This window comes from Eulemur rufifrons, chromosome 18, assembly GCF_041146395.1.
Source record: "Eulemur rufifrons isolate Redbay chromosome 18, OSU_ERuf_1, whole genome shotgun sequence".
In the NCBI taxonomy this organism is placed as follows: Eukaryota; Metazoa; Chordata; class Mammalia; order Primates; family Lemuridae; genus Eulemur; species Eulemur rufifrons.
In genome coordinates this window covers 37,697,507-37,714,641 of record NC_091000.1, presented here as the reverse complement: position 1 = coordinate 37,714,641, position 17,135 = coordinate 37,697,507, and the positions used below count along the sequence as shown (strand labels likewise).

General features: G+C 34.0%; 1 protein-coding gene across 6 annotated transcripts in view; it reads right to left on the bottom strand.

The window, feature by feature from the left end:
- Nucleotides 1-17,135, bottom strand: part of ARFIP1 (ARF interacting protein 1) — an 83,947-nt gene that overhangs the window by 38,823 nt on the left and 27,989 nt on the right. For all 6 annotated transcript variants that reach the window (XM_069492888.1, XM_069492890.1, XM_069492886.1 and 3 more), the window contains 2 exons: nucleotides 16,147-16,248; nucleotides 658-766 (listed from right to left, as the gene is read on the bottom strand). In XM_069492888.1, coding sequence (XP_069348989.1) covers nucleotides 658-766; nucleotides 16,147-16,239 — 202 coding nt within the window. In that variant the 5' untranslated portion in view covers nucleotides 16,240-16,248. The remainder of the gene's footprint in view (nucleotides 1-657; nucleotides 767-16,146; nucleotides 16,249-17,135) is intronic.

The window sequence follows — 17,135 nt, the reverse complement described above, 5'->3', positions numbered from 1 at the left end:
AACGAGCTTCCCTGGTCAGCAACATTTTCCTTATGTTGTCACATCTCACTGCTGGGAAATTAACAATTCCTATGACACTGCACTGGGAGAAGACCCTTGGAAGCTTACACCTAGTTTTCCCCTGCCTTCATCTTATGCACTTTTTACCTTTACTAGTCGTAAAGGTAAAATACACTATAATAAATCATAGCCATGAGTGTGACTATGTACTGTGTCCTGTGAGTCCTCCTAGCAATTTACTGAACCTAAGGGTAGTCTTGGAGACCTCTTATATAGATAGCATATACAGGAGGAGAAGAAAAGTTCATTTTCCTATTTGCTTTGAAATAGGAAATATGTATTTATACAAATCAACATTAAGATATATAAATTTTGTGATTACAAGTTAAAATAATCCAAATCGACATTTTTGAGTTTTTATTTCAGTATTTTAAAGCCAATTCTTAAATAATATTTAGTGAAATTATGCATATTGATCTATTTATACGAAGAATATTAAAAATTTCTAAATTACTTAGAATGAAGAGAAAAAGGATTATGTTTATGTTCAGTGTTTTATCACAGAATCAAAGGGCTCAATTCTTGTGCTTTATTAATAAAAGTAGCATGAACTCCCATCCTCCATCCCGCCATCTTTACAAATACATGGGCTCTTACCTTGAAATGCTCCTGCTTCAATAACCCCCTCTTTGGTACTGTCAAAGCCATGAGATGTAATTTGGGTTTCTGAGAGACCAAGTCCAGATGGTAATGAACGCTTCAAATCCTTAGCAACATTTGAATAAAAGAAAAAAATCTTTGTAAAATATCCCACATCACATAATGGTTTAGAATAATCGTGTCCTTTTAATCATATCTTAAACGGTTTTTCTCTCTACTGTGTAGTATTCCTTAAGGCCGTCATGGCATTCTATAACAATGTATAATCAGCAGCAAATACAGCAAGGTTTGCGATTAAGCAGTACACTGTATATCACAAATAACACACTTCATTATTCTGGAACTAAGCAGCAGGCAGATATTAAAATTTAATTAAAATATTTAATCTGAAACATCAGGAAAATCATTTTAATTAACAAAGTTAAGATCACTAAAATGTCATGCCTAATATGTAAAAACTGACTGATGTCTATATAATCATGGTGAGCCTGGCTAATGCTTAGTATAAACAAATCATTCATTTGCAATGTTAATTTCCCTTCAATTTCAAGGTTAGCTAGGTAAACAGGGCTCCTCTGACTTCATTCAGGGTGAAGGAAATCTTTTTATTTGGATTTATTTTAAACACTGATACTAGTTGAATTAACTGCAAATTAGCTTATAATTAAACCTTAACTGTAGTAAAAATAATATTCAACATAAAGTCTTAGAGCTTAAAAAGAAAAAAAGTCAAGAAGCATGACGGTCTTTAAAAGGCACAAACTCAGTTAAGTATATTTGAAAAAATTTTGTCCAGAACCTTGTAAATTAAATCTCAGGGCTTAGGAATTATTAGGCAAATAGGCCAAGTAAAACTATGTAAAATCACCAAGAACCAAAGCTTAGGCTATATTTTGTTGGCTGTATGTGATGCAACTGCATTCATTAATAATGCAGACTTAAAACTGGCCTATCCACATGACTAGAGCTTCACAGAAAACAAACTGAAATGAAGGCATTAAATCTAAAATAAAATCACTTTTCTATTTACCTTTATTAAACTTTCATGATAATTCCAGGGCTATGACAAGTTACAAATAAATACACCTAATGATTAAGCTAAATTTTTAGACTGATCACAGTTTAAGATAGACTTTAGATCATAAAGATATATAACTAGTGTTATAGTCTAGTCCATCACAACTCTTTCAATGCAATGGTAAAGAACAGAGCCTATAGCAGAGGGCCAGGATATTTCTCCAAAGAGGGAGTTATACTTTTTTACCTAGGACAAGACATATACATCTTAATCAACAGGTGAAGGCAATATATAATCAAACAGGAAAATACTTATAATGTATGTAAGATTCAGAAGAAGGAATGATCAGTATGCATTAAATAGAAGAAAAGTCTTAATGGAAGAGATGGATCCTAAGCTTCAGCAATGACCATTATGGAGGATATGGAATGTTGCAGAGATGGAATGGGGTGAGAAAGGAGTATTCTCAACCTAATAGAAAAATTAGGGGGAGGGAGTGGGAAGCCCTGGGCAGTCATTATGTTACTAGCATAGCATGCAGTCCAGCTGAGAGATGGGGGTAAATGAACCAGAAGGAGGCCAGGTAATAAAATACCAAGGTAGGGAATTTGGCCTTGATTGAATTATGAAAGTTTGGAATAGGAGGCTAACTTGATTTGGTTAAAGGACTACTTTAAAAATATTAATTTGGCAGACATGTAAAAATAGTTTGGAAGAGTTTAGAAACTGAGGCAAGATCAATCCTAAGATACCACTATACCTCAGGTATTCAGTAACTACAACCTAGGCTCAGAGAGGTGGCCAAAAGAATGGAGAGAAAAAATGAAATTTAGGAATAATTAAGAGTAATTGAAATATAAGCTCTTAATGAAAATTTGGGATACAGCTATGTGTTAAGTATAATAATAAAGTGGAATGGCTAACATATACTACCGAAATAAGAGGCCCTTAGAGAAGTTAATTTCCATAATCACAAACCAGGATGCAAAGGGGTTATTTAAATCGCTAGTCAAGAAGATCTGATTCTAAACAATTATATATACTCTGCTACTAAAGTAAAAATGTCATAGTACAAGTTAAGTGACATTTATGTTGTATAATACAATTTAAACACATTATTTTGGAATGTTTGCTGAAGTTTCTATCTGGATTCTAATGTTCTCCTAACTTCTAAATGTATCCATGATGTTTTTCTTGATCAATGCATTAGCAATCCTCAATTAACTTATTTTCCTGAAATTTTTCACTATTTTTAATTTGGAACTTGTTAACTTACACAAAGTGGCAAAAAAACAGTGAGAATGACTAGGTTAAATTATGCACTGTAAATGAAAATAGATACCTAGTTTGAGAACTGAAACAAAACATTTGCTGAAGATGAATAGAATCTTCAAGGTAACGAGGCATGCTTTTCTCTACTTTGAGATCATCTTTGGAGGAATCTCTGGGATTATATTAAGATTGGGTACTCAGGTCCAGAGAATGCTGAATCTCTACCACTAAACTTCCTTAATTTAACCATAAACATTTATAGGAATACATAATTTCAAATTAAAGGCATAGGAATTAAAATAATTCCCATTCTGGAATGTCCTTGAGTTTTAATATTATTTAAAACTATTCTTAAATATTTTCACTAAAGCATTTTAATAACTTAAGTATTAAAAAGCCAATTGGTTCAATTAAATTAAAAACGGTTCTTGAAATTCCATCCAGATCCTAACTCCTGCTAAGACTGGAAAAACAAACACCCATATATTGACCTTCTACTGTCCTTCTAGCATAAGTAGGCTGTATATAAAATCTGAAAATTTACCTTGTCATAAGTAAATAATCACATGATAGCTTTAAAGGATCTTTGCTTAGTTTTAGAAATTTTGTAATTTTATCTATTCAACCTTAAATCTCCAACTTTGGAGGTTGGTTTCCCTTTTTTAGCCAAACAAATATCTGTCCAGTTACCAAGTGATATATTATTGGAAATAAATTAAACAGAACAGATTGTGTTTGGAAATGGCTCCTTATCCTACAGTTCTTGACCTTGAGATTTTATCATACTACTGTCTTCACTGGCAGTGAGGTGGGTGTTATGTGATTTGTTACTAATGGTAGTTGAAAGTAAAACATTTATCAACTTCAGTGTGTAAAGTATTTATATTATGGTAGGTTCAAGGTAATCTCTATAATTTACTCTTTAGTTGCATTCCAATATGCTTTCTGTACTGAGAGATACAGGGTGGAGTTTCAGGAGGCAAACGAGATTGTTTGGGTATCAGTGAAAATGTTTAAGAACTGGTTCTGATTTCCAATACCTCCATTATTTTAAAAAATAATAATTAACAATCATCTGATAAGGCAGTTTGATATAATGGATGCAATATGGCCTCTGAAGTAGGGTCAGATAAACCCAAGTTTAAATCCTGGCTCTGTCATTTAATGGTGGCATGCATGATTTCAGGCAAGTTCTCTGAATTGCTGAGTTTCTTACTATAAAATGGGGATGTTAAGGGATAACAATTCTTATCTCACAGACACATACAAAAAAGTACACACTATAAAATATGGCACTTAATATTATTAATTTCCTTCCTCACCATCCCAACTTGTAAATAGAACTCTTCTGGAGATTAGAAGTTGGAGCAGTAAAAGATTGTTTTTTTATAATTAAAACTGAGCATTATATGTAAGAATGTGTTTTCCTATCTTTTAGGATGAATGACTTTTATTTTTTGAGTGACAAGGACAGTAGAATACACCAATCATGAAATTATAAGCATACCCACCCTTAGTATTATGCTCACAATGCCATCTTAATTATTAATATATTAGGGCATGCCTATGTCTGAAAACCACTATATAATTAACTTCTGATATCCACTGACTCTAAAAAGAGCAACAAAACAGAGGTTACAAGTCTGAGAGATCTGAGTTTTAAATGTATATTAAACCTCAGTGTATAAAATGATCATATCTTTAACAGAAACACTTTGTGAGTATGGAGGGAGTTAGAGAAAAATGTGGGAAAGATATACTTTAAAGGGAAGGTAATTGAGTTTAATACAAAAAGTAAGGAATATATAGAGAACAAACAAAAAAACAAGGGAAAGGCCAGCAAAACAAAAGTTCTTCCAGAAAATAATCTCCTGTCCTTTATGTAAAACAGCTGTATAATCTGAAAAGCACCAAGGCCTTCCTACGCCTAAGATGCTATTAACAGAAGGAACCTAACCAAAAGTGGTACATGTGAGTCCATTCTGATTCTGAAGAGTATTAGCATTTTGATCATGGTCTGGCAGCTAAGTCACAAAGAGATTTGGGCTATGTGAGAGAAATGGATGATCTGTGAGATAACACTCAGGATTTTATAAGCTTGTTGATTGTTTTTTTTAATAAAATACTCATTCTCTAAGTAATATTATAGTCTCGTAGTTCACAAAAACTTAAAATGTACCTTCTTTACTAACTCTTAATTTTTTTCAGTGTCTCAGTTATAAAGCTGTACCTAGCTTAGCAACCTTTTAAATATCTGCTATTGAATTTACTCCTATATTTCAGAGACAATGAGGTCATTTATAACCAACATAAAATCCCTAATTTGCATTTTTATGTTGCTGACATTCAACTCAAAGTTTAACAGTTTGCAAGGCTGAGCTTAACAACTGTCTAATAAAATGGAATAAACCTCAGTTAACTTTCTATTCAAGCCACTAGGATAATGCTGGAGTATTTAATAATTTTAAAAAATATATTTTCAAACAATTAAGCTAAAACAAAATATAATGTTTTTTAGCAAAAAGCTCTAAATAAGTTTCACGTACAATTTAGTTACTTTTCAAAGGATACAAAGTAATATTTGTAGCAATAGCTTTCATAAAGTTGTGAAGGAGAGCTAATTTTAAATCAAAATAATTTGCTCTATTTTGCATATTTTAATAGAGGTTAGAGTAAGAATGACCTTAAAAACACAAGTTTAGAACTTAAAATTCAGCATAGTAATCTACTTTTGAAGAACTAAAGTTAATGCAAAACCAACACATAACATAAAATGTTCAGCAAATTCGCTTTAAATACACATCCTTAATAAGAGGCACAACACTGGAATACATAAGGAGAACTAGAGATTAATCCTACCCTTTAACTTAAGGTTAGGAGGAGATATTTTGAATAAACGAGTGATTCTCAAAGAGAATACTTGGAGAATTCTATAAATTACACAAATTCTCCAAGTGTTGTATAAATTACACAAACTCCCTTCTCCCTTACTTTCCTTACACTGCATTCTCCCAGTTTTCCTCATCTACCTTTAAGAATAGCTTGGTCTTCTTTACTGATCTAGTTTCTCTACCAGAAGAAGTCCTAAGTCTTAACTTCTCTTCTTCCCTTGAAGATCTAACTTGTTCCCCTTCTCTCTAGTCCTGTCAGCCCTGCAATTCATTCTTTAGACTGTAGCCGGAGACAATTTTCTAAAATGAAAATCTGATTGAGACGCTTCCATTTTTACATTATTTAGTGGCTCTCCATTATCTTTTGGGTGAAGTTTAAACTCAACATGATTTTAAGGTTTTGCAGAATCTAGTCCCTAAATATCATTTCTCACACACCTGCTCCCACATTCTCCACTCCAACAATAGTATCTTCCAATTCTGTGGTCGTGCACCTCCCTCAGATCTTTACAGTTGCCTCTGATGGGGAATATTCTTCACTCTTCTTCGTCTGGCTAGCTCCTCCTTCCGACCTCAGTCTAGATAGTAATTCTTCAGGTAATCTTTGCATACTCCTCCTATCTGTTCTGAGACCGTGCTATACTTGACTAGTGTATCACTTGTCACACAGCACTAAAATTAATTTGTCTATATTTTCTCCCCACACTCCCAAGACTGTTCTCTAAGACCAGAGAGCTTATCTGCCTTGTTCCCCTTTTATGTTCCTGACATCTAGCAGTGTGCCTATTACTTCATTTACTAAGAAATTTTCTCAACTTAAACATCTCATCCTGCAAAATGGGCAAAACCTTCCAAAGCATCTACGTAGCATAATTTTTAAAGAAACAAATTGAAAACTTATGTTAATGTTCTATGGATTTTAGTAATTTATAATCCCCTTTGTTGTTTTAACAGTCAGCTGTCTATAGGGAATCTCTGCCAGAAGCAAAGCTATTACAAACAGGCCTCCACATCCCCAGTTCCGCAACATCATTAACCTCCCCACAGTGGCCTCTCTGCCTCTCTACAATTATCTTGAGCCAAAGCCCATTATCCTCCAACATTCTACTGTAGAAGGCAGCGTCAGCATTTCCTCAGCTCTCCACTATACTTCTAAACAACCAGTTCTCAAAATTTAGTTTCAGTTAGAATCAACTGAGGATCCTGTTATCAATGTAGATTCCTTTTAGCTGCTCATTGTGATTCTCATTGGAGTGTGGAGCCCACGAATGGTGACTTTGATGCAGGTGATCCTTGGTCTATTTTGAGGAACCTGTTACAGAGAACTTCCCAGTCTTGTGCAACACTGACCCCATCTCATCCTGGTTTCCATGTGCCATTCTATCTCACTGACCTCTTTCCCACCTCAGCATTGTCATCTACCTTCTTTCCAGTCAATCCCATAAACTTCTTGAAGGCTTTGGCATATCTAGGGCTTGTGCTCTACCCCCAACTCTCACCATTAACTTGGGTGTTTCTAACCTTTTGCATGTCACTGGGTGTATTTTCAGGGAATGACTATACATTTAATTAGCAATTCCTTCCAAACTGATATGTAAGCCGTCTAAGCTGAAAGTTTTCACAGATCATCAAAAATACAGCCTACTAACAGTATGTAGTATATTACTATATTTTAAAATATAAATTATAAAATACTAAAATTGAAATAAAATTTATTGCATGAGGCTACCTACCTATGTTGATGCAAAATGATGGGGTATAGTAATAACAATATGTAAAGGTGTATAATTTTTTTTCCTCAGTATACTTCCAGAAATGTCTAAAGTTGGTAATTTGAATCAGGTTTGGAAATCTGTAGTTAGACAAAGCGCCTAAAAAGTGTGAGGGCAGATAAAAAATATATAAGACTTAGTACAACCCAACCTATGCCTTAGTCTCAGATTTGATTAACTTCTTCATCTCTAATACCTTTCATCTTTTCATACCCCATTCCAATCAGGCAACCTAAACTTGAATAGCCACCCTTTGGACCTTGTCATTACTCAGGAAGTAACACTTCTGGAATCTCACTTTAAGTGAATAAGTCTAATAACTCACTTTCTGATTATAGTCTCCTCCTGTCTCTGTTATTCCACCTGATCAAGAGAGTAAATCTCTTGACTTATCTATTTTCTCCATTTTATAACCTCTCTCTCTCTCTCTCTCTCTCTCACACACACACACACACACACACACACGCACACACACGCACACACACATACACAATCTCAATCTCCCTATCTCATTCAATCATTCAACACACATTTAACAAGAACTTATAGTACCACCACCTTGTGGCGGTTCACTGCCTACCCTCTTGGACTCACCCACTCCCACCCCCTTAGTCTAGACTGCATTAATAAGTAGATCACAAGTTTGATAAGAAATCATATATCAACTTGCATCAAAGAAATACTGAATTCATTCAGAGACTATCACTGTGGAAATACCTGTATGTCTCTAAATTAAAAACAATTCCTCCTAGAGATCAAGAAACTTATTCATAATAGCTTTTGTGATAAATAAGCAAACAATCTACAGATTAAGATAGATAAGGCTTCAGCCTTTCATTATGAATTATATTTTCAATGGCAATCTCAATCCAGACTTCATTTAATGTATGTGTATATAATAAACACATATATGTAAAATTTTAATTTGTGGTAATAGTATTAAGAGTATTGTCTACTGCTAAAAAGCAAACATAGTACTAAAAAGAATCTAGATTTGCATGGGTTAAACAATCCTTGAAAAACATTTGCCATACCTCTAAAAGGGTCCAAGATAAACATTTGGTAAGAACTGGACTTCTGAAAAAGCCCCCATCAAATCAATGTTGCCATTAACTGAGCTACTAGATTTTTAAGATGTGAGTAATGTGGGAACACTGTATTATATTAAACATAAAATATGGAGACAAAGTGTCATCATGTGCGTTCAAACTCTAGGGTAGGATGGCTGATGTAGAAAAGATGTTCAATTTTAAGTTCTTATAATTCATTCTTTTATTGAACAACTACTGTGAACCATAAACTGTGCTGTGTGAACACACTGTCTCTGACCTAACAGTGATTCCAATCTCTTGGGAAAAGCAGATAAATAAATGATAAATGAATGAAATGAATGAATGACAAATAAAAGCAGATAATTTACAACGTAAGGTTGGTGAGGGTGGGGGTTGGAGGGTGGAAGTACATCTAAAACAGTGTTTTGACAATTTCTTATATTCTATTTATTTTCCACATCATCTCTAGTCTGGTAGAGCATGTTATCTCAGACTGCTAAGCACAGGAGAATGAACAAACTACTTAGTTCAACAAACGAATTAAAATTAAAACAATAATAACAACAAAGACCGCATATACACAAACTCAAGCAACAACATATGCAGGGAAATTAAGGACACAAGATGTACCAAATCTAAGATTACAATATCCCTTCCTTGTTTTTCCACAGAAGTCTAGAAACTGTGTTTCTAGTCCTGGCTCTAGCATGAGTGAACATTCACCAAACATTTATTGAAAGCCTGTATATCTATATATGCCAGGCTCTAGAAACAAGGTAATGAATGAGAGAGTTCTTCCCTACTGCACTTATAGTCAAATCACATGAGCCTGGCACATCTATTTAATACTGCGTAATTCTTTCACAACTTCAAGGGCCCTTTCATCTGTTCTAAAACAGCGAGACTCAGAGATCTCTAAGGTACTCCTACTGAACTAACTCTAACTTATAGACCAGAAGTTCTTTAGACCCAGGAAACCAAAGAACCCATACTTAGGGGGTCCTAAGCTCCCTAAATTTGAACACATAATTTGGAAGTTTTGTGTATATGTACTTTTTTTAAAAGAAAAGATTTCTAAGAAAAAAACCTTAAATTATAGATTTTTGGTTTGGGCCTTCCACAGAAAAGTTTCACTTTAGCTACATTTAATAAGATAATTTCTCTAAATCTGCTAATTATGAATTAATTTACAAGAACTTTCAATCATGTGGAACTAGTATTTGCTTCCTCTCTTTAACTCATGGTATAAGTTGCAAATTTCTAATCTAATATTTTGCCCAGCACTATAACAGCATCCTTTATAAATAATACACAGTTTGCAAGTCAAAGAATAATTTGAATTCCTTAGAGATTAAACTTTACTAATCTTTAAAAAAAATGTTTTATTTATAAGCAGAAATATTTTTACTGTAAAAAATCTAGACTAAGATTATTATCCTCTCCACATCTAGCTATTGCCCCATCTTAATAAAAAGAGTAACAAATCTAGAAACATTAACATATGAGGTAATGACTAAATTGCTGGCAAGGGGTTTTCTAGGTCTACATAAATCTGAATGTTGACTATGCGCCTAACCAGGGCCTCTCTTAGGACAGACTAAAAAAAGAAGTCAAATGAAAAATCAAACATCTGTAAGGAACAAAACAAAAAAATCGACAATTTCATTGCCTGTGCCACAGTGACACCAGCTGGCCAGCCAAGTTATGACAACTTAATAAGCTACCATTTGATGCTATTGAAGTGTATTATGCAGCATGCATTAAATAAATGCTATTTAAGTTTTCAAACAACAAAAAGGCAAAAAAAGGGAAGACATATATAAGTCAAGTACCTCAGAAAACTTTGGTATGATCCAATTGTACATTTGAATACATTCCAATGCTAAGCGATCACTTAATACTTATTTTTCCTATAAAATTTTATTTCTATTAAAATAGAAAAATGGACTTGAAGTTAAAAGTAATTTCCTGTTTATTGCTCAGGAAAACAAAGACAGGACAGTGAGCCAAAATTTAGGCAAACATATTCCTAACAGATCTTGAGTGTAATTTATTCAAAACAATCAAAAGATGCTTTTGAAATATTATTTTCACTCACAGGGAAAAGAGGTGCACAGCTAAGTTTTATTTTAATTTAAAGCAATTAAATAAATATGTAAAGGACTCACATGATATATATATTTTTTAATAAGAGCAGGTACAAACAGAAACAATTAAGTTTTATTACACTGAATTTCTTTGGGGAGGTGAAGTAGAGTATATTGGTTGAAATGGATTATTGCTGTTTTGGAGGCTTGCCAACTGATGAAGCTCACATCCAGTAAGGGGAGACCTCCAAGACAACACCTCCTTTTTCCCTTCTTTACCTTCCCATCGAAAGTGAAATAATATCGCAAGGGCATCTTCAAAAGGAGAATTTGATATTAAGCCATGAGTAAATTTATAAAGGAGCAAGTTATTGGCCTTGACTGCATAAGCAAAGAACTTACACTGATATGTTACAGTTTAATTCATGTCAATAAAAATTTTTATTCTAAAGTTAAAATTGATCTGAAAGGAGGAAAAAACTTTTTTCAGTGCTGCTCAAAGGCAAGTAAAGGTTCTTAACTAAATAAAGACTCTGGGTTCAAGGTACAAGGTGCCCTTGAAGAAGAACAAAGCTGGAGGAATTAACTATCACATATCAAGGTTGGGTCTGATATTTGCTCCAGTTTTAATTACTGTAGTTAGTAAATAAGAAAGATAGTGTGGTATTGTTTTGAGGAACACACACGCACACACACACACACACTCAAAATAAAGTAGAGAGTCCAGAAAAAGACCCACACATCTGATCACCTGATTAACAGCAAAAGCCCCCACTGGAGGAAAGATAGTCTTTTTTCCTTCCAGTTTGATTAAGGTATAATTGACAAATAAAATTACATAATTTTAAGGTGTACAATGTGATGTTTTAATTTATATTTACACTGTTACCACTTGTGTGTGTGGGTATCTTTGTAGACAGAATACTAAAGATCTACTCTCTTAGCAAATTTCAAGTATATAATACATTACATAGTTAATAAACTAGAGTTACCGTGTTGTATACCAGACCTCCAGAACTTACTCACAACTACCTGCAAGTCTGTACCCTTTGACCAACATCTCCCCACCCTCCCCATAATCACCCTTCTACTCTCTGTTTCTATGAGTTCAACATTTTTTATATGATCTCGTATCAGTGAGATCATACAGTATTTGTCTTTTTTCTGTGTCTGGTTTATTTCACTTAGCATAATATCTTTCAGCTTCATCCATATTGTTTCAAATGGCAGGAGTTCCTCCTTTTATAAGGCTGAATAATATTCCATTGTGTGTATATGTGTGTGTGTATACATACACACCACATTTTCGTTATCCATTCATCCATCAATGGACATTTAAGTTGTTTCCGTCTTGGCTACTGTGAATAATGTTGCAATGAACAAGGGAGTGCAGATATCTCTGAGATAGTGATTTTATTTACTTTGAATATATATCCAGAAATGAGATTGCTGGAGCTTATAGTTCTATTTTATTTTGATTTTTTGAGGAATCTCCATACTGTTTTCCATAATGGCTATACCAATTTACATTTCCATCAAAAGTGTACAAGGGTTCCCTTTTCTCCATATGCTGACCAACACTTCTCTCTTAACTTTTTGATACAGCCTTCCTAAGAGGTGTAAGGTGATACCTTACTGTGGTTTTGATTTGCATTTCCCTGATGATTAGTGATGCTGAACACCTTTTCATATACCTATTGGCTATCTGTATTTCTTTTTTGGAAAAATGTCTACTCAGGTCCCATTTTTAAATTGGGTTATTTTTTTTGCTGGGGAGTTATATGAGTTATTTATATACTTTGGAATTAAACCCCTTATCATATACATGGTGTGCAAATATTTTCTCACATTCCATAGACTACCTTTGATTTTGTTTATTTCCGTTGCTATGCAGAAACTTTTTAGTTTGATGTAGTCCTACTTGTTTGTTTAGTTTTGCTTTTGTTGCCTATGTTTTTGATGTCATATGCAAAAAACCATTGCCAAGACCAGTATCATGGAGGTTTTTCCAAATGTTTTCTTCCAGAAGTTTTATAGTTTCAGGTCTTACATTTAGGTCTTTAATTCATTTTTAGTTAATTTTTGTGTATGGTATAAGATAAGGATATAATTTCATTTTTTTGCACGTGGATAAAAAAACAGTCTTTTCAATAAATGGTGCTGGATCATCTGGATATTTACATGAGGGGGAAAAAAGCAAATCGTGATTGTACACAAAAATTAATTCAAGATGAATCACAGACCCTAGTGTGACAAGCAAAACAATACAACTTTTAGAAGAAATAGAGTGCCTTCAAGATACTGGAGTAGGCAAAGATTTCTTAAACAGGACATGAATATCACTACAGAAGGAAACACTGATAAATTGGACTTCACAAAAATTAACAACTTCTATTTATCAAAAGATACCATTAATAGAGTACAAAAACAAGACAGACTGAAAGAAGATACTTGCAATACACATTCAAATGACTTACACCCAGAATACACAAAGAACTCCTACAAATAAATTAGGAAAAGGAATATACCCAGTAGAAAAATGGACAAAAGACTCAGAAAGGCACTTCATAAAAGACAATATCCAATGGTTAATAAAAATATGAAAATGTGCTCAACATCATTAGTCATCAAGGAACTGCGTATTAAAACCACAATGGGACACCATTATGCCTCCATCAGAATGGCTAAAATTGTAATCTCTGACACTATTAAGAGCCAGTAAAGATGTGGAACAACTATTAATAGAACTATCATTCGTTGCTGGTGGAACTGTTAACTAGTTCAACCATTTTCCAAACATTCATATACTCATGACCCAGAAATTTCACTCTTGGGTATGTACCTAACAGAAACAGATAATCATGTACACCAAACGACCTGTACAAGCATGGTCACAGCAGCTTTATTCATAATAGCCATAAACTCAGAATAACCTAGATACCCACCAACTGAAGAATGGATATACAAATTGTGGTATATTAACACAATGGAAAACTATACTAGAATTTAAAAGACTGAAATATTGCCATAAGCAGCAATATGAATGAATCTCACAGACATAATGTTGAATGAAAGCCAGTCAAAAACGAGTATATACTATATTTTCCCATTGATACATAGTTCAGGAACAGTCAAAAGCAATCCAGGAACATAGAGTTAGGTTAACAGTGGTTACCCAGGGATGAAAGGAGGTGTATTGCCTAGAACAGGGTATGAGAGCCTTCTGAGGTCCTGGAAATGTTCTGGGTGATAGTTCCATTGAGCAGCACACTTAACATTTATGTTTTTTTGTTGTTGTTGTTTGTTTGTTTTTAGGTTTTTTTTTTTTTTTTTGAGACAGGGTCTTGCTCTGTCACCCGGGCTAGAGTGCAGTGGCATCATCATAGCTCACCACAACCTCAAACTCCTGGGTGGGCTCAAGTGATCTTCCTGCCTCAACCTCCTGAGTAGCTAGGACTGTAGGTGTGCACTACCATGCCCGGCTGATTATTCTATTTTTTGTAGAGACGGGGTCTTATTCTTGCTCAGGTTAGTCGGCCTCAAGTAATCATCGTGTTTCAGCCTCCCAAAGTGCTAGGATTACAGGCGTGAGCCACCCTACCTGGCCCATTTGTGCTTTTTGTTGTGTATAAGCTATACCAAAAAAAAAAGAAGAAGAAAAAGAATAGGCTTAAGGTGGCAGGCAACTTCCCCAACAATGAATGCAATACTTTGTATATACTGCATTTTTCTTAAATAAAGGTTGTTAGCTTTTATGATTGTCTTTTAGAATGTCAGCGTCCTGATGGCAGATATTTTTGTTCACAGCTATATCCCCAGTGCCTGGTACATAGCAGATACTCAATAAATATTTGCTGAATAAGTTTATAAAAGGAGCTGTTACCAAAAATAAGATGAAGAAATCATTAACTAAAAATCTTGATATAATGAGTATCAAGGTGAGTATAAACTAATAGACATTTATAAAGTAATTGTTAGAGTCTAATGATGGTACCTTGAGTTTCCTTATTATGCAGGCATATCTTATAAAGGATAAGACCTGAAGTGAAAATTTCTTCTGCATGCTCAGAATTTAAGAGTCTCTTGCTTCTGAGTCACTCTATATTGGGCCACAGGTGCTCAGAAACCAAATTAAAGTACTTGCAATTAAAATAACAAACCTCAAGCTTGAAGACACCTTTGTTCCTTTCAAAAGACAGTAGAGGCACAAAAATAAATAAACTTCAATAGTATTTTCTAACATCAATTAAACTGATCTATCTGTAACAGTGGTTTTCAACCACAGATGAGTTTCTCCCCACCCCCAGGGACATTTAGCAATATTTAGACATTTTTGTTTGTCACAACTGGAGGATGCCACTGGCATCTAGTAGGAAGAGGCCAGGAATGTGCTAACCGTCCTACAATGCACAGGCGAACATCCCCCAACAAAGAATTATCTGGCCCAAAACGTCAATAGTGCCAAGATTGAGAAATCTTGATCTAAATTATTACTTTCTGTTAAACTAAGGGATCTTATTCTTACGCATACGAAGAGTCTGATTTAAACCATAAAATAATTCAAGTACATTTCAACCACTACTTTTTCAAAAACATGAAAACTATTTTTAAAGTTGTATACTTGTATCAAATGTCATAAAAAGGGATGTTTAATGTAAATATTTCCAGAAATAATAACCATCACTATCATTTCTAGGACTATATTAAACATATTACTTATCTCATTTAATAGTAATATTCTCATGAAAGTAAATAAGATTTTCATTATAGAGATTAGAAAACAAAAACCTGAAGAGATTAAATAAATACCAGCTCAAGGTTACACGACTAGACATGGCATAGCTGCAATTTGAACCCAGATTATCTTCAAACCCATGGTATTCCCATTAAAATGCATTAAATTTAAATTTCAGCTGAGAGGTATATCAAAATTAAAAGCACCCCAAGTTTTATTTTTCACAGAGTCAAGTATGCCACTTTAGAAAGTGAATAGCAAAATCAGGAGCAGCTATTTAGGAATTATGCACTAAATGACATATAGAAAAGAGACTAGACAGTGCCAATTTTTAAAAGGATAATCTACAGTTAAAATTTTTTCATATCACAAATAAAATTAAGTAATTTTGTAAAGTAATATGCCAAAATCATTGGACACACTCTTGTTCTGGTCAATTACTGAAAATAATACCAAAGCCTAATAGTTTGCTGGCCTGGAGCTTAATCTTGACAAATTGCTAAAATGACCTACCTAGTCTACCTATATAATAACATTAGATCACCGGCTGAAACCAATCTAAGAAAAAATTTCCATATTAAATTTTATTTATTACTTCATCTCAATATTTAAAGGCCTGTTGTGATTTTTGGCATTAGGAGAAAGAAAAGCGTTCTTACCCTATTAAAGTTATGTTCATGAGAGTCCTCAACTTCTCCATTACTAGTCACTGGAATTTCTGCTGCTGAATTTTTGGGAGATTCTTGATCCATGGTAGACTCCTGGAAAAAAAAGAAGAAACAAAAAAAGCCATAACTAATACCAAATCATAAAAGGCAAATATTCAAAAGATAATATTCATGTTTATAGCATTTACTATGCATCATTTTAAAATTGTTTATAATTGTGACCTACCTAATATTTACATAATAAACATAGTACTAATATAATAAAAAATTGATTTGGTTGTTTTAACTGCACTCAACCTAAATTTCTTTTTTCTTTTTTTTTTTTTTGACAGAGTCTCACTCTGTTGCCCAGGCTATAGTGCCGTGGTGTCAGCCTAGCTCACAGCAACTTCAAACTCCTGGGCTCAAGTGATCCTTCTGCCTCAGCCTCCTGAGTAGCTGGGACTACAGGCATGCGCCACCATGCCCGGCTAATTTTTTCTATATATATTTTTAGATGTCCATATAATTTCTTTCTATTTTAGTAGAGATGGGGTCTTGTTCTTGCTCAGCCTGGTCTTGAACTCCTGAGCTCAAAGGATCCACCTGCCTCGGCCTCCCAGAGTGCTAGGATTATAGGAATGAGCCACCGTGCCCAGCCCTAAATTTCTTGATTAAAAACAAGTTATGTACTTATTATAGGTACCAGGAGGCATTATCCTTGCCTCTTAAATAGTGTTATGATAGACCACCACTTACAACTGGAAAAATATTACAGAAAGCCGAGCTTGGTTGTTAATTCAACTGTAGCAGCTCTATTTTTCCAACTTGGGTATTGTGAAGACAAAAAGAGCACAAGAGCAAAGAGTAGAATTACGGTGGTTTTAAGAATCACTAGCTTAAAAATCCACAAACTTAGTTGACAAGTTTTATCAAAATAATTCTGTGTCTATTATATTTAATAGTACTAGAACTCAAGACTTGCTATAAAGCTACAGTGA